General features: G+C 35.9%; 1 protein-coding gene across 1 annotated transcript in view; it reads right to left on the bottom strand.

The window, feature by feature from the left end:
• Dna2 (DNA replication helicase/nuclease 2) overlaps positions 1-24,395 on the bottom strand; it is a 114,171-nt gene extending 89,776 nt beyond the window's left edge. Inside the window, exon 1 of the mRNA XM_089086583.1 lies at positions 24,266-24,395. Coding sequence (XP_088942709.1) covers positions 24,266-24,268 — 3 coding nt within the window. The 5' untranslated portion in view covers positions 24,269-24,395. The remainder of the gene's footprint in view (positions 1-24,265) is intronic.
• Between the last annotated feature and the right edge of the window lie 3,010 nt (positions 24,396-27,405).

Below are 27,405 nucleotides of genomic sequence, written 5' to 3'. Positions count from 1 at the left end.
AACCCCATGCAACTAAGCCATATTCAACTTAACCTGGGGATAATCAACCTCATTCAGCGCACATTGATATTCCTTTAAATTTGATAGTTTAATCAGCTCAAATTTGACTGTCAAGAGGGACTAATTTTCTCCAGGGCTAAAATATACACTGAAAACTCTCTGTATTCAATTTGCTTGAAATTTATATCCCTAAATCCATTAAAGAGCACAGACAGACTACACTCACATAATACTTAACTAAAGAAAGAAGATAGTTTCATTTTCATCAAACAAAAGAATAGCTGTTCAGTTACATTATTCAATTAATCAGGCTGACTTAAACCGAAGCTGATTTGCATCAGGAAAGGCTGAGTTGAATGGGGGATGAATTAAGGTTGATTTGAATTGGGTTAAGTTGAATGAGGGCTGAGTCACTTGGGGTTTAATCAAATGAAGGTTAAATTGAATAAAATTTTAGATGCACCAGGGTTGAGATGCGCAGAGTTGAGGTGCAATTGAACCAAATGTGTTTGTGGGTCGAGTGTTCCTAACAACAAGGAAAAATCATCCAATAAAACTGAATTTACTGTTGTCATATATTGAAAAGTTGGTGTCCAGGAAGGGATAGAGCGTCTACTTGAAGACGCTTTCCCAAGCAGTTATTTAAGATGTATATTCATTTCTTTAAGTTTTTTTAGACAGCACAACAGCTCTGCAGTTAATTAAAAGCCACCATAATGTAAAAACACTAATAAAATTAAAAAAAAAATTTAAAGTTTAAATTGGGTTAAGTTGAATGGGGATTGAGCTACTTGAGAGTTAAATAAATGAACGTTAAGAACGTTAATGAACGTTAACTAAATGAAAGTTGAAATGAATTTTAGAGACACCAGGGTTGAGATGCCTGGAGTGAAGTTGCAATAGAACCACATGTCTTTGCGTCCTGAGTGTTCCCAACAACAAGGAAAAATCATTCAACACTAATTTGAAACTAAATTTACTGTTGTCATATATTGGGTAAATCATGGAGCATGAGTTCCAACCTTGCCTTAGTTACACTTGATATAAAAACGTTAGTGATAGCTAATGAAAAGATACCAGCACATTAAATATGTCTGAATGTCTTCCTGGACAACTACAAATAGCATATTGCATTTCTTATTTAGGAAATGTTTTCTTGCTTCACATGCATCCAAGTTTTCTAAAAGAAGGTGACTTCTTCTTTATTTGACAAAATTTTCCACCACTGGCCTTTACATAGCCAGAAAACATTGTTACATTGCAGTAAATTAGCATCCACCAAATTACACTTAAATAGAGACTCTTTTAACTGTATGTGCTGAAGAAAAATGCTCAATAAGCTTAATGCATTTTACACCTTCTTAAACCCTCATTAAGGGTGTATATATGTTTTTTCAAACATTTATTTGCTTAGCTAAGAAAAACTTCCAGTTTTATTGAAAAGTTGGTGTCCAGGAAGGGGTGGAGCTTTTATTTGAAGACAGCACAACAGCTTCTGGAGTTAATTAAAAGTCACCATAATGTAAAAAACTTAAAAATTAAAACAAATTGTGAAAATTGAATTGGGTTATGTTGAATGAAGGTTGAGCTACTTGGGAGTTAACTAAATGAACATTAAGTTGAATGGAATTTTAGATACACCAGGGTTGAGATGCCTGGAGTTGAGATGCAATAGAACCACATGTCTTTGTGTCCCAAGTGTTCCCAACAACAAGGAAAAATCATCCAACACTAATTTGAAACTAAATTTACTGTTGTCATATATCAGGTAAATCATGGAGAATGAGTTCCAACCTTGCCTAAGTTTGCACTTGATATAAAAACGCTAGTGATAACTAATGAATAGGTACCAGCACATTAAATATGTCTGAATGTCTTCATGGACAGCTATAAATAGCACATTGCATTTCTTAGCTAGGAAATGTTTTCTTGCTTCACATGCATCCAAGTTTTCTAAAAGAAGGTGACTTCTTCTTAATTTGACAAAATTTTCCACCACTGGCCTTTACATAGCCAGAAAACATTGTTACATTGCAGTAAATTAGCATCCACCAAATTACACTCAAATAGAGACTCTTTTAACTGGCTGTGCTGAAGAAAAAGGCTCAATAAGCTTAATGCATTTTACACCTTCTTAAACCCTCATTCTGGGTGTATATATGTTTTTTCAAACATTTATTTGCGGGCTACGAAAAACTTCCAGTTTTATTGAAAAGTTGGTGTCCAGAAAGGGGTGGAGCTTCTATTTGAAGATACTTTCCCATACCCTTATTTAAGATCTAGATTCATTTCTGTAAGTTTTTTTAGACAGTAAAAACTTCTTGAGTTAATTAAAAGCCACCATAATGTAAAATAGCAGATATAATAATAACAATAATAATACTTTTATTTCCCCTCAGGATATACTATGAGGAGTACATTCAATATATATAAAATATAAAGACACAACTTACAATTAAAAAGACCAGAACTACCGATTAATACAACCATCTGCGTCAATCGGTTAACATCGATTAGATTTTTTTCAAAAAACGGGAATAAATTTCTATATTCAAGATAATTTTGAGCCTTTTGAACTAGAAGCTCACACTTAATCTTTGTTACATCAAGCGGTTCCTTTATTCCATACATATATTCTAAAGAAGTATTACGAGCACTTAGCGGAAAACCTAGTAGAAATTTAAGATATCTAAAATACACAACTTTAAATTGAGATGAAGTAGAAGATGGAAAAGTTTTCAAAATCACCCTTAAGTTTTCAAAGTTTTCAAAAGCAACCTTATAAGAAAATCAAAATATATTTTCTTGTGAATTATTATCGCTTCTAATCAGCAGTTGTACCAAACCAATCCTGCTCAACTCATCCTCAGGGCTATACTGTGGTATTTATCCTGCCCATAGTATTGTGCAGATGTTTTGATATCATTCTATTTTCCCTTCTTGTTTTAGTTTTATTTTTATATTTAAAGCTTTTTCCAATAGGAAATGTTCAGAAGTCCTCCAAAAAAAAGTCCCCCCAGATCCCAAATCAAATTCCAGTGAAAGTGTCATAGTGAAAGATACCCATCCTGGCTGGTCAAGCACACTATCTCAAAGATCTAATGATAGCTCCAATTCGGAGAATGGGACAATGATAAGTGTAGGGGCTAATGTAACCATAAATGATGATAATGGGTTTCAAGAGGTCCTCTCTAGAAGCTCTAAAAAAAGGAAAAAAATCTCCCCAATTAAAAGCATTTCCCCTCTCCCTGCCCAAGATCCTCCCTCCAAAAACTTAGGAATTTACCTTAAATTACTCCCACTAACCCCTTTGAAATAAAAATGATCACTGCAATAAGAGTTGCAATTTTTAAATTGATAAAATCAATGTTCTCTCTTAACATTAACCGTGATGGATCTCTACTAATAGCTGTAGAAGATCAGAAATCAGCAGATACAATAATTAACCTAAAATCCCTTCTGAATACCCCAATTAATATGACGTAGATAATTTCGGAGACCACACTGCCTTTCCATGACGATAATAAAGTTCAAATAGGATAGTATCCCTTTTAACATACTAATTATTGCATCTAATTGGAACCCAAAACAATCACCAACAAAAATTGTAGTTTATAATGTTCCCCCAGAGATATCTACTCATGAGTTAAAAGAAGGCCTCTCAGATAGGGCTGGAAACACAATCCCAGTTGAGGATGTTACCCAACTTGGAAAACCTAACTCTAATGGCCTTAAAACTAGTAGATCCTTCTTATTCACACTGAAGGAAAAAATTGATATCCCAGAAAAATTATTCCTATTTGGGCAAATCAAACCACACAAGGAATACAAACGTAAGCCTATCCAGTGTCAGAAATGTTTCAAACTGGGACACACGACAAACAAATGCAATGAAATTCTCCAAGAGTGTAGTAATTGTAAATTTTTCCTTCCTAAAGAGCTGACAACTTGCAACAACACTCAGCCTACATGCATCAATTGCAAAGGCCCACATGAATCTACAAATAAATCATTATGCCCTGCATACAAGAAAAGAGCTCTAACACTCCAAATATCAACAGAGAAGGCCATCCCATACCCCTTTGCAGCAATGGAAGCAAATGCTGCCCAACAATACCAAATAAAGCCTGTAATGAAACCAACCAAAACCCCCAAGTCAAATGCCCCCAATGCATCACGCACCCCATATAAAACACCATCTTCTAAGCCCCCTAGCTCAAATCCCTATCAGAAGGAATCACCAAGCCAACAAGCCTCCTTGTCCGGTGAGATTAGGTCAGCCTGGCCCCCCTCCCAAGAAGAAACAAACCAGAAACACTACCAGGAATCAATTCCTTAACCAACAAACAGGATGCACAACCAAAAATGCAATCCCCAAATATATGCTTATTCATTCTAAACTGTAAAGCAGTTCAGGCCATGAACATACATCAACTACAGAAAACAAAAATTATTGCAGAATTGGCAAAAATCTACATCCCAGATGATTTGCTCATTCAAGCAAAAAAAGATCTTGCTTTACTTTTAACAAAGCTGATCATTGATACACAGTCATATGAAGAATAAATCAACAACACAACATATATCAATACTCCAATGGAATGTAAGATCACTCACAGAAAATACGCTAAATGAACTAATATCATTTATGAATAATAATTCCATTAATATTGCTTGCCTCCAGGAAACTCATTTAACCCAAAATCAACAAATTAAGTCTCTGGGATATACTATCCTGAGAAAGGATAGATCTTCAGAGAGAAAAGGAGGTGGGGTAACTTTATTAGTTAATAATAATATAAAATTTTGTGGCATCAATTTTCCAGATTTTGCAAATGATGTTGATGTAATTGGTATCAGTGTTTGGCTGAATAATTTAAAAACCTACATAATAAGCTTTTATAACCTTAATGGCCAAACTACAGATGCCAAGGATTTCTTTAATCATATAAATAATTCTAATATGTTAAAAAATATCATTATTTTTGGTGATTTCAATACCCAGAGCCTTTTGTGGGGGAATAAACCAGCAAATAAAGCTGGTAAATTCATTGAGCATATGACTTCAAATAATAATGAATTAGCTGTTGCTACCCCTCCAAACCTGAATACATGTTTCAACCCCAAAAATGGCAGATTCTCCACAATTGACCTACAAATTGTGTCATTAAATTTTTTGAACAAAATTTACATAAATAAAATTGATAGTCTATGTACTGACCACTTTGCTATAGTTTGCTCCCTAAATGAACCTGCTGAAACTTTATCTCATACCTCCAAATATATCAATACTAAAGCAAATTGGTCTATGTTCCAAAATAAGCTAAATGATGAAATTACAAGTTTCACCCAAAGTTCATACATTTCTAACACAACAGTTGACACACATGCTGAAGCCTTGACATCTTTACTAATAAATACAGCTAATCATGCTATCCCCAAGACAACACCTAAGAAAAAATTCTCTAAACAAATTCCTAAAGCATGGTGGACAAATGAGTGCCGAAATAAATGGAGGATAAAAAAGGCAGCTAGGACAGAATTCATAAAAAAACCATCACCTACTACATATTTAAAAAATTACAAGCAGAATCTAATCTTAAAAGGATTATAATAGATGCTAAATATAACTACTGGAATAATTTTGCAAATAGTCTCTCCAGAGAAATAAATCAGCCAATTATATATAAAGTCATAAGCCATATCTGTGGGAAAAAGACTTCCCCCAACCCACTCCTGTATGAGCTTATACATAATAATACCCATTATGACAATGATAATGGAAAAGCTAACCTATTTGCAACTCCTTTTGTTAATAAGCTAACATCAAATAATCAAAGAAAACTGTCCACAATTCCTATGAACCCAAGTTACCAACCACGCCCAGGATCCGAGTACATAACCAATCCATTTTCAATCCAGGAATTGAATAATGCAATACATCATATTAGGACCAAAACTAGCAGCAGCCATGACAATATACACCCTACATGGATAAAGAATCTCACCCCTTCATACAAACAAGAACTGCTAAATTTTTTTAATCACGCTTGGTCATCTTTTAGATTCCCTAATATATGGAAATGTTCGTCCGTCCTACCAATCCTAAAGAAAAATAAACCAAAAGATAACCATGAGTCTCATAGGCCCATAATGATTACACCTGTGATGGGGAAAATAATAGAGAAAATGATGTATCACAGACTCCTCTGGTTTGTTGAAAAAAAAAATATGATCCCACACACTCAAACTGGATTCAGGAAACACCACTCCTCAACAGATGCTTTCATTTTGTTAACAAATGCAATAAATGAATCTTTCTCAAAAAATAATGTCCTAGTGGCAGCTTTCCTAGATTTTGAACGGGCATATGACAATGTGAACCACCAAATCCTTATAAATAAACTTGCAAACCTTGGAGTACCCCCTAAGCTAGTATCCTTTATTAAATCCTTCATAGAAGTGTGAAGTTTTATAGTTTGTGTTGGTTCAACCTCTTCACCCCAAAAGACAATAACCAAAGGCCTGCCTCAGGGAGCAGTCCTCAGTTGCCTCCTATTTGCCCTATATCTCTGGGACATGAACCTACCCCACACGAATCTACAATATGCTGATGAGCTGGTGCTATGGTCATCTGGCAGCACCTTTCAGATAGCACAGTCAAATCTGCGAAAGTCAGTTTTCCAGTTTGAAAATTTCTCTCAACATTCAGATTTACCCATTGCACCCACCAAGTCAAAATAATCCAATTTCACCGGAAGCGAAACCATATTAATGCAAAACTACCTCTAAATAAAACAATTATTTCAGAAGATAATCATATTAATTACCTAGGCCTCATGCTTGACCAAAAACTTAATTTTCACCTCCACATTTCAAACACAATAAAAAAATGCTATAGAAAAACAAATATACTAAAAAGACTTTTTTCCACACCCCGGGGTTGTAAGGAGAAAACCTTACTCCAGTTTTATAAATCACATTTAAAACCCCATCTTGACTATGGGCTCATCGTCTATGGTGCATGTGCAAAGACCCAGATGCAAAAACTTGAAACAACACAAAATGATATAATACGTCTCATATTTGGTCTTAGGAAACACACAAGCACCAAGTTTCTGCTTATGGAGAGTGGATTAACAACAATAAGGGAGAGACGTAGCTTTCTCTTGACAAAACATCTTACAAAAATTGAATCAAATAGCTCACACACATTACATAATTGGTTAAGAAATCCTGCCATGTATAGAGGTATTGCAGATGAGTATGCCAATATTCAAAAGAAGTTCCCTGTACCAGCAAAGTCTATTGCACCTACTTTCCCCCAATCCCCTCCATGGAATTCCCATAATAAATTCCCATAATAAATACTGCATTTTCAAAATGGAATAAAGATTTAACCCCCATTGCTTTTGTCCAGAAAAAATTTGCAGAACTTAATACAATTACCTATAAAAATCACTTCCAAATATTTGTTGATGGGTCAAAAATGAATGAGAAGGATTCAAGTGGTGTTTTCCTTCCTCACCTGAAAATTGCAATGGGTGAGAGATTATTTAATAATTTATCTATAATGTCTGCTGAGTTAAATGCCATAATCATGGCATTAGAACACCTTAAGCAAAACCAACCTTGATTGCAAATTCGAATAATATTATCATCTATTCCGACTCTTTATCAAGCCTTGAGTTGCTGGCCTCAGTTCCTCAATATAAGTTGGACATTGACACTTATCATTGTCTCAGTATAATTGATAATCTTGCTTCAAGTGGCATAAAAACTTATTTTCAGTACATTCCTAGCCACTCTGGCATAAGTGGTAATCATCAGGTTGATGAAATAGCAAAAAATGCTATAAATATTGACCAGCCAAGTGGGAGACCAATCCCAATTAGAGATATTTACCAATGGGGGCTATAAGATATTAATTTCAATAAGATTAATCCTATCCTTTCCTCCTTTCCCAATAAGTATCTTTCAAAAATTTATCATAGAATTCGTTCTGGAACAAATGGACTAAATTTCCTTGCATTCTCATATAAGCTTTCTTATTCAAGTGGTTCAATTCCCCTGTCCCCTCTTTGCAGGCATTGTAATATGAAAAATGAAACAATTGACCATTGCCTATTTGAATGTAATATGCTGAGGTCTGCACAACATACGTTGCTTTGTAAACTGTTAAAATACTTCAAACACCACAAAATTTCACTATCAGCCAAGAGCCTAGCCAACTATACCTGCACACAGAGCAAAGAAATTGATATCTATCATCTTATATTTGAACTCCTTGAGTCAAAAGATCTACTGAGATATCTGAGAATATCTAATAAATAAGAGACAACCAAGACAGTAGCTCTGTAGCCCACAGAGTGAAGCAAAAAGAAGAGAGATAAATAATACCAACTGAATAGCCCGCCTGCTGTGAATTAGAAGAAGAAGAAACCGCTGGAAAACTAATCAAAATATATCCCTTCTCATATTACCCCGCAGATGAACGAGGGAACCGAACATCTTTCTTATTTTAACTTTCAGATGGCTTATTATTAAAATAGGTGATAGTCTTTTTACAGAAGAATATAGGACACTTAGGTACATCACCGAATCCAAAGCATGAAAAATCCCATCATTACCGCAATCAAGAGGAGAGCCAAGAGGGTCATTAATCACAAAACACTGACATTTCGCAAGGTTAATTTATAATCCTTTTTTGTTCAACTCATTCGCTAAAATCTTAAAATTTTCAATCAACACATTCTTTGACCGACCAAGTAAAATAATGTCATCAGCATAAGCCAAATAACTAATTTCAACTGCTAAGTAAATCAGAGAGGTTTTTAATGAATACAAAACAATCTTTTAGACACAAATTGAAAATAGACGACAATAATATCCCCCGTTCCTAACTACTACTTCATCAGCAGAAATTATAGATCCCAAGGCAATGTGAACTTTAAGTCCAGGATACCATGAACGGAAAACATTAACCAGGTTATGTGGTAAACCATATTTTAGTAAGCTAAGTAGAGAAGATGCATGAGAAAGATTATCAAAAGCTCCTTTAATATCTATTAATAAACAACATAATGGGTCTCCTTTAAGCCATGAAGAATTTAAAATTTTAAAAAAAGTAGTATTTGCGTGATCACAACCCGTACCCCTAGTGAACCCCAATTGATTCGAACCGAAATTAAGCGAAACAAAAAGAGATTTAAGACTAAGTTCAAACATCTTACTTAATTGAGAGCCCTTAGTAATAGGCCGAAAAGAATCGCATGTCTGGTACTTGTTTTTTCCATGCTCTGGAACCGGCGTGATTATCCATGTTTTAAAAGATGTTGGCACTTGCCCAGACAAAAGAATCAGATTAAAAAAAACACAGAAGCTTTGTAAAAAATGAAGCCGGGGCAAGTTTCAGATGATTGGAAAAAATTCCATCATGGTCCAGAGCACTTTTATTTTTAAGACTCTTCAGAGCTACATTCAGATCATAACTAGTAAGAAAAAACTGAGGATCTCGACGAAAAAAAAGTTCATCAAGCTCTCCGACCTCTTCAGGATTAACATTACATAAAGACATTACATTCGAAAAATGGTCCACCCGTATTTTCTCTCTTGGGGCTTTATGAGAGATTTTATTTGAACCAGCTCTTTTCCTATTTTTTAAAGTTCTCCACAATGACTGCTGATCATCATCAACTTTTTCTGAAGCAACTTTTATCAGATTATCTTTATGCCGCCGGAATTCTCTTTGGCATGCCACATTACTTGCTTTAATCTAAAAAAACGCAGGGTGATCTGGGGGCTTACCAATGTCTCGCCAACGGAGATAATTAAGCTTAGCTAACGCTACCAAATCTGCGTTATTAGACCAACAAGGTATCTCAGTTCCTAGTTTATATCTTTTCTTCTCAAAAACTAGATCTGCACTAAACTTAAGGCAATGGACAAGCTGGTGAAATGCACAATCTATATCTAATAATGTAGACTCTGCAGGTTTAAGACTGGAATAATCAGGTACAATAACTTTCGAAACTTCCGAATCTACAGAGACCCTATAAGAATCAACAAGATTTTGATCCAAAATCAACTTAGTTCTCCATGGTTGATTTTTCATTTCATTTCTTTGCTGAGGAATTCCTACAAGTGAAAGCGAAAACTTTAAAGGTCTATGATCATTAATCGGGAAATCTACAACCACTTCAATTGAACCAGAAACCGAACTAGAAGTAAGAACAAGAACGTGATCAAGATTACTTGTTGACCCGGAATTATGAAAATAAGTAAAATTATCCGTTTTATTTACGATTGACGGATTTGGTAATGAAGAAAGGAAAAGAGAAGAACGCACACAACTTGAATTGAGCAGATCGCAGTTCAGATCACCCGCTATGCAAATATCATAATTAGCTGAGTACTTTTGTACAAAAGCACTCAGTTTACCACACGCATCTTGGAATAAATAATCAGACAGGTCATTCTGGTAATCTGTTAGAAAATAACAGTTAATCAAAATACATTCAGAAATATGGCATGCAAGAAAATAATTATAATAAAACATCAGACGAGAATCAAATGTATTGGGTATAAGAGTAACTAGCCGTCCCAACAGGCGTCCCCCAGTAGGTTTAGCAGGAATCGAGTAATGTTTAACCAGGAAGAAACGTATCAAAACACGGCAAAGCAAAATCAAGGAGGTGATGTTCCTGTAAACATAGTATTCCATTAGTAGGCAGAAGCAGCCTAACACTTCAGTTTTACCAAAAACTCCGTTCGAATTAAAAGCCACTACGGGAACAAGCAATCGATCAGGTAAATTTTTTCTTTGCATTTATATGCTTACAAATCTGAGGACAGCGGAAACTGAAAGACGGATGGTCTTTTGAGCCACAATTTGCACACTGAACCGGAAGAGAGCAAGGCTTGTCTCTGGAGTGTTCGTGGTCGCCCGAACAGCACGCGCATCTCATAGCACTTGATTCACACTTCTTAGTATTATAGGACATACTGTGGCAACGCTGACATCTCCTGGGGAGCTTCCTGTAAGCAGTAATCCGAAAATGCCCATAACCTATGTTTAAATCATGGCACAAATAATACTTCATAAAAGATTCTGAATCAAAAGTTATTTTCACCACGGAAGATTGTCCGAGCTGCTTGAAATCACAAATCCCCAAATATTTTCCTTTGATGGCTTCCAAATCACAGTCTTTCTCAATTCCGTGCATGATACCCACAAACTCATGTTTTCTCGATTCGACGCAGCAATCCAATTAACTATTTTTTATCAAGCTCGATATTGGTCCCAACTTATCCACTTTAACTTTTAATGTAACAGAGTCTCTATTGCGTCTGACTTCATATCCTACAATAAAAGCATGGCTTTGATTTTAAATAGTGATAGTTTTGCTTAAGGCCTACTAACATTCAAGCAATATAAAGCATCACAAAGTGCAGGCACAGACAAATTTGAAAATTCTGATTTTTCTAAAAAACAATGTTACTATGTCATTTTTAATTTCTCCAAAGTAGAAGCCACCACTGTGTAAAACACAAGCAGCCCAAAAAAAGTTCAAATTACTGAAAGCTCCATTGCATTGACAAAAAATCTGAATCATTCATCAGTAATTCCCAAGATGAGCTGCACAAAATTGTTCCAGTAATTGAATTGTGAAATTTTGGTTTTTCACAAAAACATACTATTAATTAAAAATTTAAGCATTTTTTTCTTGATAAAATCCACTTTGAATAATTTAAAAAAAAAAAACATTTCAGCATTTGTAATTATTTCTATAAATTAACATTTACACAAAAGAAGTCAAATTCAATTTTCAGACTTAACTGCAGGAATCCAGCCATTCTCAAAACGATTTCATATCTATATTAAATTTGAAGGTTAATGCTCACCAAATTTGATTAAAAATATTGCATGCAGAAAAAGCAAAATTTTGCTTCTGACTTTATAATTTTTTCTAGTATTATTTCAAAAGAAACAAGAATCCTGTATTTCACCAGGTGACTGTAGTGAAAGTTTAAAAAAATCAACTTTGATTGTATAGTTTGTACAATAGGCTATAATATAGAAAAAAAGACATAATTTTTAAACTTCAGAGGGGAGTTCATATTAATAATTTAATCACTTGTGCCCTTTTCTATCTGCAAATGAATGACTGGTAATATATAACAATGAAAATTTTCAGCAAGTTTAGCAAGTGGTTCGTTATCAAAAAGCCTTTTATTCTAACTTGAAGGTCATAAGTTTATCCAACACAGCCAACAGTACCAATTCTTGAAAAGCTTTAGTTGTATGGTCAATGGTAACCCAAGGTAGTCAATAGATTGGGATTAAAAATTTCTAGTGGCTCCACCCTAATTGAATCAAACTGGAAAACATTATTAAATGCCAATAATGAGTCTATTTTTGAAGGTATGACTGATGATCCTACCACCCATTGATATTATTGCAACATGCTAAATTCCAAATTTGTCCTAAGTTATCAAAAATCAACAAAATGTTGTCATCATACAACAGATGACCAATGTCAATACCATCTACTCCAAATGTAGGAAGGTACTGTGTGGGTGTTCTTGACTGATATAACAATGCTAAAGATTGACCCTTATTTTACTCTTGTGACACATGGAAATTCGGTGTGAAAACTGCCCCCCCCCCCCAAGAAAAAAAATATATTTTCCAAATAAATTATCATACTATCTTTTCAATAACTAGTTTACTCAATATATGCAAATGACAGCCACCCCCTCCCCTTAATACCTAGACATATCCCTTGGCTTTATCCAAAAGTTTGCTGACTTTTGACATCATGTCCCAAGTTTTGATAAGAAATAACTATAATTTTTTGAATATATCCTAGGTCTATATCCAGGCAATAAAAGAAGAGTAGGTGGAATTTCATTAAGCTAGAAACAATGCTGACATCTAACAAATAGAAGTTTTCAGTATGTAATGAAATTGGAATTTATGTTATTACAGAGTTTAAGCCAGAAGAAGCATTCACCAGTAAAATGGCATCCTAATCACAAATACTAATGCAAACCAACAAAATGAGCAATTTTTTTATATAACCCAAGGCTATATCATACAAATACAATGGTAGTCATAATTTGAGAAATAACATAGAAAACACAATATATCCCATTTGATTATCTATTCAATGTTTTTTTTATCAAATATAATAGTCACTGCCATTGCAATTGCATCCCTCTCTCCAGTAATGGGGTTGAATATAACTAAAGGCTATCTTGTCTGCTGACCACGTGCCTCTGGATATTGGGTCATCCCCTAACTAAACACTCCGATCAGGGTGGCTGCAACCTCATGTGGCGGGTGGAGCCCACCCCGGGAATCTCAGTATCTAGGTTAAACCTAGCTCTAATCAGATTCCAGGCCTAGGGTCGGTTGGGCTAGCGACCCTCCACCTGAAAATCAAGTGCTACGCAGAGTGACTACATAGCCTCGGATCCGGACCCCCTTTTAAGATCTCGACCATCGCGCATCAACGGACATGCTGACAACGTCAGAAAAACTGACAGACTAAACCTTCTAGACCAAAGGGGGCTTCGAATAGCCACCTGGAATGTTTTGACCCTGAATGCACCTGCATCACAGAACCTACTTTCTCAAGAACTTCGTAAGAATAAAGTGGTGATTGCAGGTCTCACAGAAACCCGTCTTACTGGAAGTGGAGAAGAGCGAATAGGCGATAATCACTCGTTAGTCTGGTCTGGAGGGAGCAGGAGGAGAAATGGTGTTGGTTTCTCGCTAAACGGCCCTGAAAGAAAGGCCTTACTCTTGCACGAAGCTGTATCGGAAAGAATAATGAAGGCCCGCTTTGGGCACAAGCATGGCAAGATGACAATTTTCGTACGCTGTGCCCCGACCAACGATTCCGACGACGTAACCAAGGAAGAGTTCTACTCTGCTCTGTCCAGATGTCTGTCAACAGTGTCCCCCCACGTTGTCACTGTTCTTCTCGGTGACTTCAATGCTACAGTGCAAGATGATATGGGTGTTTGGCGTGGCACAATTGGACCTGTATCCCCCGACCCACTGAACGATAACGACCTTCGCCTACTCGAACTGTGCCGATCCCAAGAACTTGTGATCGCAAACACTTACTTTCAACGTAAGACTATCCACCAGTACACGTGGTATAGTAACGACGGTCGCACAAAGAAGATGATTGACTACGTCATTATTTCTAAACGCTGGAGATCATTGCTGAAGAACTGCAGAACTTACAGATCAGCAGAGCTCGGAAATGCAGATCACAGGCTTGTGTGTGCTGATGTCCAGCTTCGCCTCCATGCACAGTGATTGGAAAGAAAACCAGTAGCAGCGGATATTGGGAAACTAAAGGAGCCAGATACTCGCCAGAAGTATAGTGTTGAGATATCAAATTGCTTTGAGCTCCTTGGCACACTCAACAGCAGCGAAGACGCCTGGAAGTATTTTAAATCGCAGACCAGCAAAGCAGCACAGCTGGTGCTTGGCAAGCGAAGTTTCCCGAAGAAATCATGGATGACATGATTCTTGGGGACATGGCCACCTATCGAAGGCTCAGAGGAGTGCGGAACAGACTTATTCACCGAAACCGAACTCAGTTTGTTGCAAGGAAAGCCAATGAAATTAAACTAGCAGCAAAAAAGAAAGACATTGGTAGCCTGTTCAAGCACCTCCGTGATCACACAGAAAATAAAACACCAGCATTGAGACCCGTCCTATCCAGGGATGGGACACTTCTCTCTGATGAGGGTTCTTGTCTCGAGCGGTGGAAGGATCACTTCTGCTCACTCCTGAACAACACTAGCCCGTCTATGCCTCCTACTGATAGTCCCAGCCAACCTGGCAGTCCAAGACCCAAAGCAGATGCTCCTCCAGACAAGCCTTTCACCCCCTCAGAAATTGGAAATGCAGTAAAAAGGCCCAAGAACAATAAAGCTGCCGGTATCTGTGGCCTGAGTTCAGAGCGGCTAAAATATGCAGGTCCTGTTATGCTCCTGTTTCTCCACACCCTCTTCTCTACAATCTGGCAATCCGAGATAATTCCCGAAGATTGGCGGAAGGGTGTCATTATCCCTTTATAGAAGAGGAAAGGCTCTAGAACTGACTGCTCGAACTACCGTGGAATAACCCTACTGTCTGTCCCGGGAAAACTTTTCTCCATGGTCCTGCTAGATCAATATCGAAATATCATTCGTAAAATCCGGCAACTGGAGCAAGCTGGTTTCATGTCGGACCGTTCAACCATCGAGCAGATTTTTACGATCCGACAAATCATAAAAAAATCTACAGGGTTCCGACAAAAAGCTTTTTTTACCTTCGTCGACTTCCGTGCTGCGTTCGACTCAGTGGACCGAGAAGCTCTTTGGCGGATTCTAGAATCAACAGGCCTACCTGAGAAATACTGCAGACTCTTCAAAGCTCTAAACCATGGGACGGAGAGCTGTGTTCAAGTGAACGGCCGGTGCAGCCCATTCTTCCAAATCACGACGGGGGTGCGTCAATGATGTGCAGTGGACCAAGAGCTCTTCAATGTCATCATAGACAACGTTATGACAAGGACTACTTCACGTCTCAGCTTTGGACTCAAGTTTGGAGATTGTGTCATTACAGATGCTGATTTTGCCAATGACTTGGCCATTCTGCCGGACTCCATGGAGCAGTTGCTGGAAGCACTTCGAATCCTACGAGAAGAGGCTGCAAAAGTAGGACTGCAGATAAACTGGACTAAAACGAAAATTATGGCCATAGACCCATCCTCCCGAGCTGCCAATCCTTCAGTTAGCCTGGATAGCACCACTAGCATTGGACCACAAGTTGTCCAAAGGTTCACTTACTTGGGCTCCATAATTTCTTCAGATGGCTCGCTTCTTTCTGAACTACAAGCGAGAATATCCAAAGCGTCTTCTGCCATGGGCAGACTGAACCGTCACCTCTGACAAAAACCAAACATCAGTCGCACAACAAAGCTGCGGATTTTCAACGCCCTCGTCGGCTCTGTGATGCTCTATGGAGCTGAAACGTGGCAAGCTTCAGCCGCAACCCTCAAGGCAATTGATATCTTTCAGTCGAAGAGCCTGAGGAGGATCAAAGGTCTACGATGGCTTGACTTTGTCAGCAATGAGAAGCTGCTGCAGCTCACCAAGCAGTCTCGGTTTTCAACCCAAGCAGCCGAGCAAACATTACGATGGTTCGGACACCTACTTCGAATGCCTCCACACATACCTGCGAAAACGATCCATGACTGCGACCCTGTCAAAGCCAGTTGGAAGCGACCTCGCGGCTGACCAAAAAAACGATGGTCTGACAGCCTGTCCGAGTTCCTGACGATGGCAAATATCAGTTTGAGCAATGTGCAAACGCTTGCCATGGACCGAAGTGGATGGAGGAGGCAGACGTCACTCTCTACGCCGAGCAGTGCCGGCAGGAGACATAAGTAAAAAAAAGTCAAGTATATACAAAAGTTCACATATTTTTGTTGCTTTAAAAAAACAAATAGTTTATTTGGTGTTATAAACCAACTATTGATGACAAAAATTATTAATGTCCAGACAAAGGGCTTGTTCCTACCTTGGAGAATAGGTATGCATAGAAAATTAAGTTTTTAAGAACAAATTAAGCACCTAAACTATGCTCCCTGAGAAGGTGCTTCAAGCTCCTATTTTTACCCCTTCCCTATTTCTTATGTATAGAAAATTGGACAGGAGACAGGTCTTTACTTATCTTAAATTTGGAAAAAATTATGTTGTTCCTTTTTTGGTGTGAGCCTGCTTTCTTTGACTCTAGGATTTGAAAAAAAAAATTACAGCAATTTGAGTAGGATTTAAAGCCACATTAGGATTTTTCTTTCAAATTTAAGAAACTGTCAAAATTCTTTGAAACCTTTTAAATCACGATACAGTAAATTTATGAGGCTCAAAAGAGGTTCCTTGGGGCTTGTATGTGCTATATATCTATTTTGAAAATGTCATTTTCATAACACAAATGTTGTTAAAGTTCATCAGAAGACCAATAACCTTTTTAGTAGGAAAGGATGTACTTCAATATACCTTTCCAGACCCTAGTCAAGGCTCTGGAAAAATTTCTGAAAGTTTTATTTGCAAAAAAAAAATTACTTTCCAAGATAAAAAAAAAACCTTCATGTAGAATTTTACCCACACAACATTGTAATCCCACAAAATCAGCAAACTTTGTACATGGGTGTAACCTAGCCCTATATCCAGACCCAGGGGTGACAATTCATGAAAATCATGGGTGGGGGTAAGAATTTTTTCATTTTATTTATGCATATTAAAAAAGATCTTTTTTAAAATCCAGATGGAATGATTTTGTTTTGTCATCTTATTTGTCAATGGAATTACCAAAAAAGCAGGTATTTCTGAAAATCTCAGAAAAGCCATTAACAGCCTCCCCTGACCATGCCAGTCCTATGGGGGGGGGGAAGGTACAGTGATGGAATTGGAACAGCAGTAGTTATTATAATTGGAAAGAGGGTAAATCTGGATTTCTTCCAAAAGATGTGAGCCCACCAATCAATGCATTTTTTATGTTTTCCAAGGAGGCTACAGCAATTCTTTTATTTGGAATTTTAAAATAAAAAAGTATTGTAAACTGTCCATAGAAAATGGTTATCAGAAATATTGAAAGCCACTTTAAAGGAATCATAATCACTTAATTGTCTCAAAAATAAAAGGGTAATGCTTCCCTTAACCTCTACTCCCCTCAAAATGGACAAATATACAGCTAGCTATGAATATTCACAGTATTTATTAGATTAGCAAGACTCTTTCTTCCTGTCAATTGGTTAGTGTTTACTGAAGAGATTTATCCGTATTTGAACTGTTATTTGTATACCATTGAAAGGTAGTGTGGTCTTGAAAAATATCTATATCTAAAGGAAACATACCACCAGGGTCAAAGTAGCAGCATTACAGTCCTAATTTTATGTCCTTTCTGAATATCATGGTTGTTTTTCTGACAATGAAACTCCCCCATTCCCAAATGGTCCCATATATAGGTCTAATGATATAATTCTATAGGTAAATTTCTAGTGGGCCTTATAATTTAGCTAAGATGAAAGTGAAAACGTCATTTGATGCCTTTTTTATGCCCTTTCATAATTCAATAGTTGCTTTTGAGGCTAATTGCATCTAAAGCCCTTAAAGGAGCCCCAAAGGTATTTCATTTTTGTAACCACACAAGTTATCAACATTAGTTAAGTTATTGAAAAGTGGTTAAAAGCATATCACTAGTTTATAAATAGGTTGTTCAAGAGTAATATATTTCAAAAATACTTATTTATAACAATTCAAAACTCATTTATTAGGCAACCCAAATATAAAACGTTTTCCTACCATTTCAAGTTTTTTGAGTTGCCATCAACAAAAATAACACTGAGTTTTGCAATTCAAAACTTTGCTGTCAACAATTCAGGGTATATTCCAATTCAGGGAAATATATTTCCACATTGTAGGGGGTGTTAAATTTCATGGTAAATTTGCAGTGGGCCATATAGTTTAGCTAGGATGAAACTGAAAACATCATTTGATGCTTATTTTATGCTCTTTAATTATTTGTATAAAATACCTTCATGGCCCCTTTAAGGGCTCAAGATGCAATTAGCCTCCGAAATAATTATTGAATTATGAAAGAGCATAAAAACGGCATCAAATGATGTTTTTACTTTTGTCTTAGATAAATTGTAAGGCCCATTTTATATTTACCTTTCTCTATTGCTTTGTAATTAGTGACAGGCTATGTTGTGTATTCTTTGTTAAAATTGGTTTCTGTACTCTTAACATAGTAAAATTTAGTTTCATCTGCATCACTGTAATAAAATTCTGAATAGAAATATTTTTTGAAATGATGGTACTTGTATGATATACCCCCTACCACTCAAGTTGTTCATGCATTGATGCACAATAAACTGGTTTCCTTTGCTAGTTTGTTTCAACTTGGCATGAGAAAAGACAAAGAGAAGTGACAGAATAGATGGGAAATATACAATTTGGGATATATATTTCCACATTAAAGGGAGGGGGTAAAGTATTTGGACAGTGTGAAGTCATAAAACAATTCTTACTTCATAATATCCAAATAATTGTAGCTAACATATTTGCATGCAGACCCTATGTACTTTATCCCCACCCCTACCCCTTAATGTGTAAATATATAGCCCAAATTTGTTTTTAAAATACTATATTCTTATCATGCTTTGGTGGGCTATATTTAATTAGGATTAACCTAAATTCACTTCTTGAGCAAAAGGAGCCTTATATCAAACAAGTACTGAAATGACAAAAAAATATGGATAAGAATGGAAGCCTATCCCTGTCAAGGAGGCACACTTGTGCCTCTATAAAGAGGCGACCCACCATAATGTTAAGCGATTTCCGGTCCTAGCGGTCGCAGAGAAAGCGCTGATCGCATTTTGTAGCCCTAGGTCCAACTAAGAAACGTGCAAAATTTCACCCCCCCCCCCCTCCAACTGTATCTTCATGGGTAAAAGTGGGCCGGAAGTTTCGAACTTCCAACCACAGCCCCCCTTTAACGTTGTCCGATTGGGTTGAAATTTAGAGGTTAAGCTTTCCTAGGGCCCGGGAGCTTATCCTCGAAATTTCAGCTCAATCAAATCACTCCTTCCCTGTTTTCCAAAAACCAAATATAGCCACTTAAAGTTCATTTCTCTTTTTTTTATCATCCACGCCTACAGGCCACAGTTGGCAACGGATCCGGGTGAATGATAACTCATTCGAAGCGGAATTTGACCTTTTAGGGCCTTTTGATATTTTCAGACCGAAAAAATTATCCCCCGAATTTACATTTACGAAAAGCTTCATTTTCCTATAAGAGCCCATGTTAATTTTCCCCACCATAGCCCCCCTTTAACGTTGTCTGATCGGGCTGAAATCTAGAGAATGAGCTTTTCTGGGGCCTGGGAGCTTATCCTTAAACTTTCAGCTAAATCTGATCACTCCTTCCCTGTTTTCCAAAAACCAAATATCAAGTTTTGTGGGGATTTGCTTGCGTCAAAAATACATCGCACAGAATAAAAATAATGTAATGTCTCTGTGGTACAGTGGTCGCTATTCCTGACTGTCAGGCGGAAGATTCGAGTTCGATTCTCCGTCAGAGAAATTTTTTATATATTGAATTTAAAGTTTAAAAAAGAAACTCATTTTCTTTTTTAAATCCAATCTATTAAATCCTTCGGCTCAACAGGCGTCTCCAGAAGAATATCACAGTCGGCCTTCAGGTTACAGGTAAGTCTCCACTGCTTTGATAACATGGGGCCTGGGGTGGCTGATAAAAATCTTACTGTGCATTTGATTTGAGTATTCAGGAATTAAAAGCCTTAACATGAGAATCTTCAAAAGCAGGGGGTTTGGGAGGCGGCAGCCCCCCATCTTTAACTCCTCAAAAGATCAGCTAACAGTTAGTCAAGTAATAATAAGTTATAAACTGTACAAAAACGTGCAGAAATTATTTTAAAAAAAACTACTTTTTCTAAAGAGTTAAAGAGGCTGAGTCACAAGTTCGAACCTTAAAACGTACAGGGATTAGGAGGTACTGTTGGGGGGCTGCCGCCCCCCAAACCCCTGCTTCCGTATATGAAAGGGGCTGTGCCCTCCTGAACGCCTCGCTCTTTACGCTAAAGTTTTTATTGTTTAAAAAAAAGAGTTGTGAAAAAGTCAAACTTTAGCTTAAAGAGCGAGGAATCGGGGGTTTGGGGGCCAGCAGCCCCCCAACTGCACCGCCTAATCCCTGTACGATTTAAGGTTCGAACTTGTGACTCAGCCTCTTTAACTCTTTAGAAAACGTAGTTTTTTTCAAATAATAAGTATAAGGGGAGCCTATTGAGGAGTGGATGAGTAGCTATATAAGGGTTCATCTTCTTAGTCTATCTAGCTAAGTAATTGAAAAGCTCTGAATTTACTAGAATGAGCACTGAACAGGTAATCAAAGAGTGCATATTTTACATTTCAATGTGATTTCTGGTTTAGGCTATACATTTAGTCTAGTTCTAGTCTCTAGGTACATTTCTGAAAGTGTTTTCAAGACACCCATCATCTACAATGGGACTCCACCCTTTGACTATTGTAAAAAAAATTAGTTTGTAAGCTTATATAGAATGGTACTATCCAATCTCCTTATAATTAAAAACATTTTAGTTATCTAGTTGGAAAATTTGGCCCATCTGTATAGGAAAAATCTAAATTTGCAAACTAGTTGACTAATATCGTCTCCCCAGCAAAACTTTCATTTTCCAACTAGTTGACTAATAACTTCTCCCCAGCAACACTTGAATTTGCCAACTAGTTGACAATAAATGTTGCCCCAGCAAAACTTTCCTTTTCCAACTAGTTGACTAAGAACTTCTCCCCAGCAAAACTTAATTTTGCCAACGAGCTGACTAATAACTTCTCCCCAGCAAAACTTAATTTTGCCAACTAGCTGGAAAGAAACATTGCCCTGGAAAACAATTCATTTTCCAACTAGTTGACTAATAATAGTTAGAATTTATTCTGAATATTATAAAATATGTTAATAATATAGTATTTTTTCAAAATTCAACTATCACTATTGTTACTATTGTTTTACAACTTCTGTCTCTCTCCCTGTCTCCCTCTTAATGGGAGATATAATTTGAGTTATATATTGGGCTTTGAAGCCAGAGATTTTTTTTTATTAATTCCCAGGATAATTAGTCTTATAATACCTGGTCCCAAAAGTGAGATTGAATTTGTCAAAGCTTGGAGGGTTATTCCTCCTGTCTGTTTAAAGAAAATGATACATATTTGAAGTTTTGTTTATTTCTATCTTGCATTTAATGGACATAAATTGTGTATGTTCCTTCATTGATCTGTCTTTGTTTCTTTACTGGAGGAATATTTATGTCTCATTTTTAGAATTTTTAATTAATTTTTTGGTAAAATTCTACTTTAGCTGCTTTTGACTATCTTGGAAAGGGGTTGTTAGGAAAATGAAACTTTCAGGGATGGGTCTATGGGCTAAAGTGTGTCCCAGGAAGGTATTTTGAAGTACCTACCTCCACTCCTGCCTCTAGAGGGTCCTGACGTTGGTAACCTTTAAAAATATGTGTGTTATAAAAGTGAAACCTTGCAAAATAGATCATCTGCTTAAATGAAGTACGACACAAATTTTTTCATCTTCATAACTATGCTCAAACCTAATTTATAAGGTTTTAAAGATATGTAAATATATGTCCTAAATTTTGAAAGAAAACATAAATTGGCCAACTAGTTGACTAGGAACTTCTCCCCAGCAAAACTTTCATTTTCCAACTAGTTGACTAATAACTTCGCCCCAGCAACACTTAAATTTGCCAACTAGTTGACAATAAATGTCGCACAAGCAATAATATCATTTTCCAACTAGTTGACTAATAACTTCTCCCCAGCAAAACTTAATTTTGCCAACTAGCTGACTAATAACTTCTTCCCATCAAAACTTAATTTTGCCAACTAGCTGGAAAGAAACATTGCCCCAGAAAACAATTCATTTTCCAACTGGTCCCAAAAGTGAGATTGAATTTCTCAAAGCTTGGAGGGTTATTCCTCCTGTCTGTTAAAGAAAATGGATGCATATTTGAAGTTTTGTTCATTTCTATCTTGCATTTAATGGACATAAATTGTGTATGTTCCAGTAAAATTCTACTTTAGCTTCTTTTGACTATCTTGGAAAGGGGTTATGTTAGGAAAATGAAACTTTTGGGGATAGGTCTATGGGCTAAAGTATGTCCCAGGAAGGTATTTTGAAGTACTTACCTCCACTCTTTCTCCCTCTGGAGGGTCCTGACCTTTGATGACCTTTAAAAATCTGTGTGTTATAAAAGTGAAACCTTGCAAAATAGATCATCTGCTTAAATGAAGTACAACACATATTTTTGCCCCCCCCCCTAGACCTTCAAATTTACATTAGATGTGGCTGAAAAAGTAGATGGTTGGCAAAGCAGTTGATAAAAGGCCCTCCATCACACTATTGACTGCCCCCCCCCCCTAGACAATATGCTGCCTACATCCATGCACTTATAGAAGGAGAAGACTTTTAGTTCTGTGGCTTCAAGACTATTTACTCCTGAATTCAGTTTGTTTGATTTACCTTAGCTGTAGTGCATTTGTTAAGAACAAATGCTGCCAATTTTCATTGGACTGGGAATAGTATGTTTTTTTTTCTCTTTACATCATGTTGTTAGCTAAGAAATTATTCTGAAGAAAAGTTAGGCAACTTGCAAAATAGATGGCTAACAAAAGTGTTTATAGGGTAAGTTTGTTTCTAGCTAGTTGGATAAAGAAAGTAGGCTATTGCTGGAGAAAAGTTGCCAGTCAACTAGTTGGAAAATAAATTGTTTTTCTGGGACAATGTTTCTTTCCAGCTAGTTGGCAAAATTAATTTTTTCTGGGGAGAAGTTATTAGTCAGCTAGTTGGCAAAGTTAAGTTTTTCTGGGGAGAAGTTCTTAGTCAACAAGTTGGAAAAGGAAATTTTTGCTTGGGCAACATTTATTGTCAACTATTTGGCAAATTTAACTTTTGCTGGGGCGAAGTTATTAGTCAACTAGTTGGAAAATGAGAGTTTTGCTGGGGAGAAGTTATTACCCTAGTCAACTAGTTAACAAATATAGATTTCTCCTAGGCCTATACAGATGGGCCAAATTTTCCAACTAGGTTAGATGACTAAAATGTTTTTAATTATAAGGAGATTGGATAGTACCATTCTATATAAGCTTATAAACTAATTTTTTCTAATAGTCAAACAGTGGATATCCATCTACAATTTTCTCTAGATAAAATGTGTTTATAAGCAATAGAGACAGAACCGTCACTAGGTCTAGGCAAGTTGGTAAAGTTCTACAAAATCATATTATTGAGTTAGGACTAAAGTGAATACACCATTCAATGCCTTTTTTTTATGCTGATTACAAATATAATAAACATTTCTATCGGAAATGAATTTCAGCCCCCCCCCCCCACCTATATAGGCCAATTCAGGGTTAGGCTAAGTATAGCCTATATAGGGGAGGGGCTGGAATTCATTTCCGATAGAAATGCTTATTATATTCGTAATCAGCATCAAAAAAAGGCATCAAATGGTGTAGGCCTATTCACTTTATTCCTAACTCAATAATATGATTTCGTAGAACTTTACCGGCAAGTTAGCCTTCCAAAACCTCGACAGTACAGGCTACACCTAGTTTAACAAATTAAAACAATCAGTATTCCTACCATTTTTTTAAATAAATTAATTTATCCAGGATACAGGAATTCAAATCAGATGCTCATAACGGAGCGTTGCCAATGTTCCATTGGTGCGTCCAGTCTTTTTAACTTTTGCAAGAAAGACTGTCTTCAGAGAAAAGAAAGTATGACTATGAAAAGCTATCTCAAATTTTGACCAGACAGTTTTGGGAAAAAGGTGACGTGGGAGGGGGCCTAGTTCCCCTCTAATTATTTTGGTCACTTAAAAAGAGCACTAGAACCATTAGAATGAGCCCTCTCTCGACGGTCTAGGCCCACTGGGAAAAAAATAAATAAATAAACACGCATCCGTGATCTTTCTTCTGGCAAAAATGACAAAATTCCACATATTTTCAAATATGAGCTTGAAACCTCTACAGTAGGGTTCTTTGAAATGCTGAATCTCATAGTGTGATTTTCATTAAAATGAATGTGCATTGTCAGTTTTATATACATATACTGATATTTAGTAATCAGAATGTTAATATTATTTGATTTATTAAAGTTATAAAAGTAAAAACATTTATATTTTTTTCAGTAAAGTGCAAATTATGTTCTGGCTTTGGGAAGGCATGGGGGTTTTGAGCCCAACTTATGTTAATTTCTGCTCGTTTTGAGTTTGACTCGGTTATTTATTGTAATTTCTGTTCGTTTTGGGTTTCATGTATTTATCGATGCTGATTTGCGGTGGTTTCACGCTTCGTAGATTATTTGATTTTTTTTTGCCCATTTTTTGTTTAATAGAGTTCTTTACTTTTCTTTGAAAAACTTATTTTGTGGAAAAAGTTTTTTTAATTAATCAGCATAAAAAGCCGATAATGAAGGTGTAGCAATTGTCATGATAATTCTATTTTTAGTTGTGGTGAATAATATTGGTCCAAGTCACTTTTTACTCCCAGTTTTTATATCACAAACTATTTGATAAGATTCTCTTGTGACGAAAATTTAATTGAACCTGGTCATTTTATTCAGTTAAATAGGACAATAAAAAGAAAGAGGACCATAAAAAGATTTGACAGCTGGACAGTAAGTTTAAATTTTGTTTTTCTTTCGCTATTTTATTTTTTTTTAAATGTCTAAATATATAAGAGAATTAAGTTCGAGGGGGGAATTGTCCTGTTATGAATGTGGTACATTTTACGTTGCCGTTATAAAATCAAAACTTGGTATCTATGCAGGCAGGATGATTTTTTAGTACCTCTACTCCTTCTGTAAATTATTCTATGGCGTAGGAAATTGCATAAAGATAAGTCTATATCTGTTATAATCTACGGAAGCAATCTTTCTATAATTTTGGTTTGAGTTTGATTTTCTTTTAAGATTAAATGCATAATAATTAAAGATATTATTGGTTAAACAAATTGATCCATTTGCCATGAATCCTTGCGGTTTAAAATTTGATGTATTTTGTTTCATTTTGCATGCAATTTAATTGCTCTTTTTATTTGAGAGTGTTTTCCTAAAAGTACTTATAAATAAACTCGTTTCTACGAAAAAAAATCCTGAAATATATTCCCTGTCACCCAACCACCACTGATATTTTCGCATTTGCCCCCCCCCCCCGGAAAATTTTCTGCTGGCGCCCTTGTCACACGACATAAACAAACAAAATACATGAAAAACGCTTTTTAATTAGGGGTAGTGTGTTACTTTAATATTCTAAAGCCTATTGTGTCTAAAGTCTATTTCATCAATTGCATTTTATTGAAAACTATTTCGAACAGTGCGTTTTAATTTTCAAAAACATCGACAAAAAATAACGAATAATACTGTAATACTCAAGATGACAGGAAAAAACTAGTAAAAATAGACTGAATTTTCAATATACAGTGATACTAATTTCTATGAACTCAGCACTTCAAGATTTTACCTAACAGTAATTTTTGTCAGTTTTATAAATGCATGATAAAGGTTTATAATAGCGTTTTGTTTTCAGTAAAGGGCAAATGATACAATATGCTTCAGAACTTTTATGGCTGAGGGAGAGGGATAGTCGCCAAATCCTGTAAGTAGTAATTTTGGTTCGTTTTTAGCTTGATTTCAATATTCAATTTAATTTTTTTTTCTTTTTGGGATTTTTTATTTGTCTGTATCAGCAGTAGCTATGTTTATGTTTGATATCAGTATTTATTTTATTTTTTGTTTGTTTTGCGTTTCATTTATTCTTTGATATTAATTTCTGGCCTTTTAAAATTTGAATTATTGTAGGACTTAATTTCTAATCGTTTTAAGCTTAATACGGCTCTTTACTTTTCTTTGAAAAATTCCTTTTATTGGTCAGTCTTTTTAATTCATTTCTGTTCGTTTTTTATTGCAAAAATTTCATTACTGGTTAATATAATCAATATTTCTCCTGTTTTTATGGTTTTTGGCTAAAGGATTAAAATATGCAATTCTAGTTTAAATTATAGAGTAGTACCAAGTGATCTGAGCGTTGGCTTTGATTGTATTCAATATAATTATTATGAAAATTTCGTACAATTTGAAATTAAGGTTTGGAACAGATCCTCAACTAAGATTTAATTCAATACTAATTCATAGATAATAAACTTTCACTTACCAATAAATGAAAATAGAATAAAAGAATGAATATATTTCAGAGACATCATTCAGCTCTGTTTATTTCTGACTCTTTAATTTTTTTGTTTGTGAATTTGGTTTAAACGTTTGTTGGGCATGGTAAGAAAAAATATTATTCTGATAATCTGGAGGCACATAATGTCTTTCGATTGATTCCATTATCTCTTTCAACATCTCTGGAAGTTCAAACTTATTATCGTAGCCATTTTTGATATATCATATACATATCATTTTGACAGAATAGACACAAATGGCGTCTTTAGATTTATTTCAAGATCCCCGATATTCCCTGAAAGTTTTGTATTGAATACCATTACTCGCTCCTGAGATATTGCAGATGTGTCCTTTTGACAACCAGGATGCACATAATATCTTTCGATTAAGTTCAACATGCCCCTCAATATTCTTTGAGAGTTTTCACCGAATACCCTTAACTGTTCTTGAGACATTGCCCATAACATTTTAACAACCTGATTGCATATAGTATCTTTTGATTTAGTTCAGCATCCTCCTTAGTACTTCTTGGAATATCAACTAATATCATTAGT

This window comes from Artemia sp. Qi Xiang Cuo, chromosome 3 (assembly GCF_049724085.1).
Source record: "Artemia sp. Qi Xiang Cuo chromosome 3, ASM4972408v1, whole genome shotgun sequence".
Lineage (NCBI taxonomy): Eukaryota > Metazoa > Arthropoda > Branchiopoda > Anostraca > Artemiidae > Artemia > Artemia sp. Qi Xiang Cuo.
Note: the sequence above shows the minus strand (reverse complement) of the source record. Positions and strands in the feature narration are given on the sequence as shown.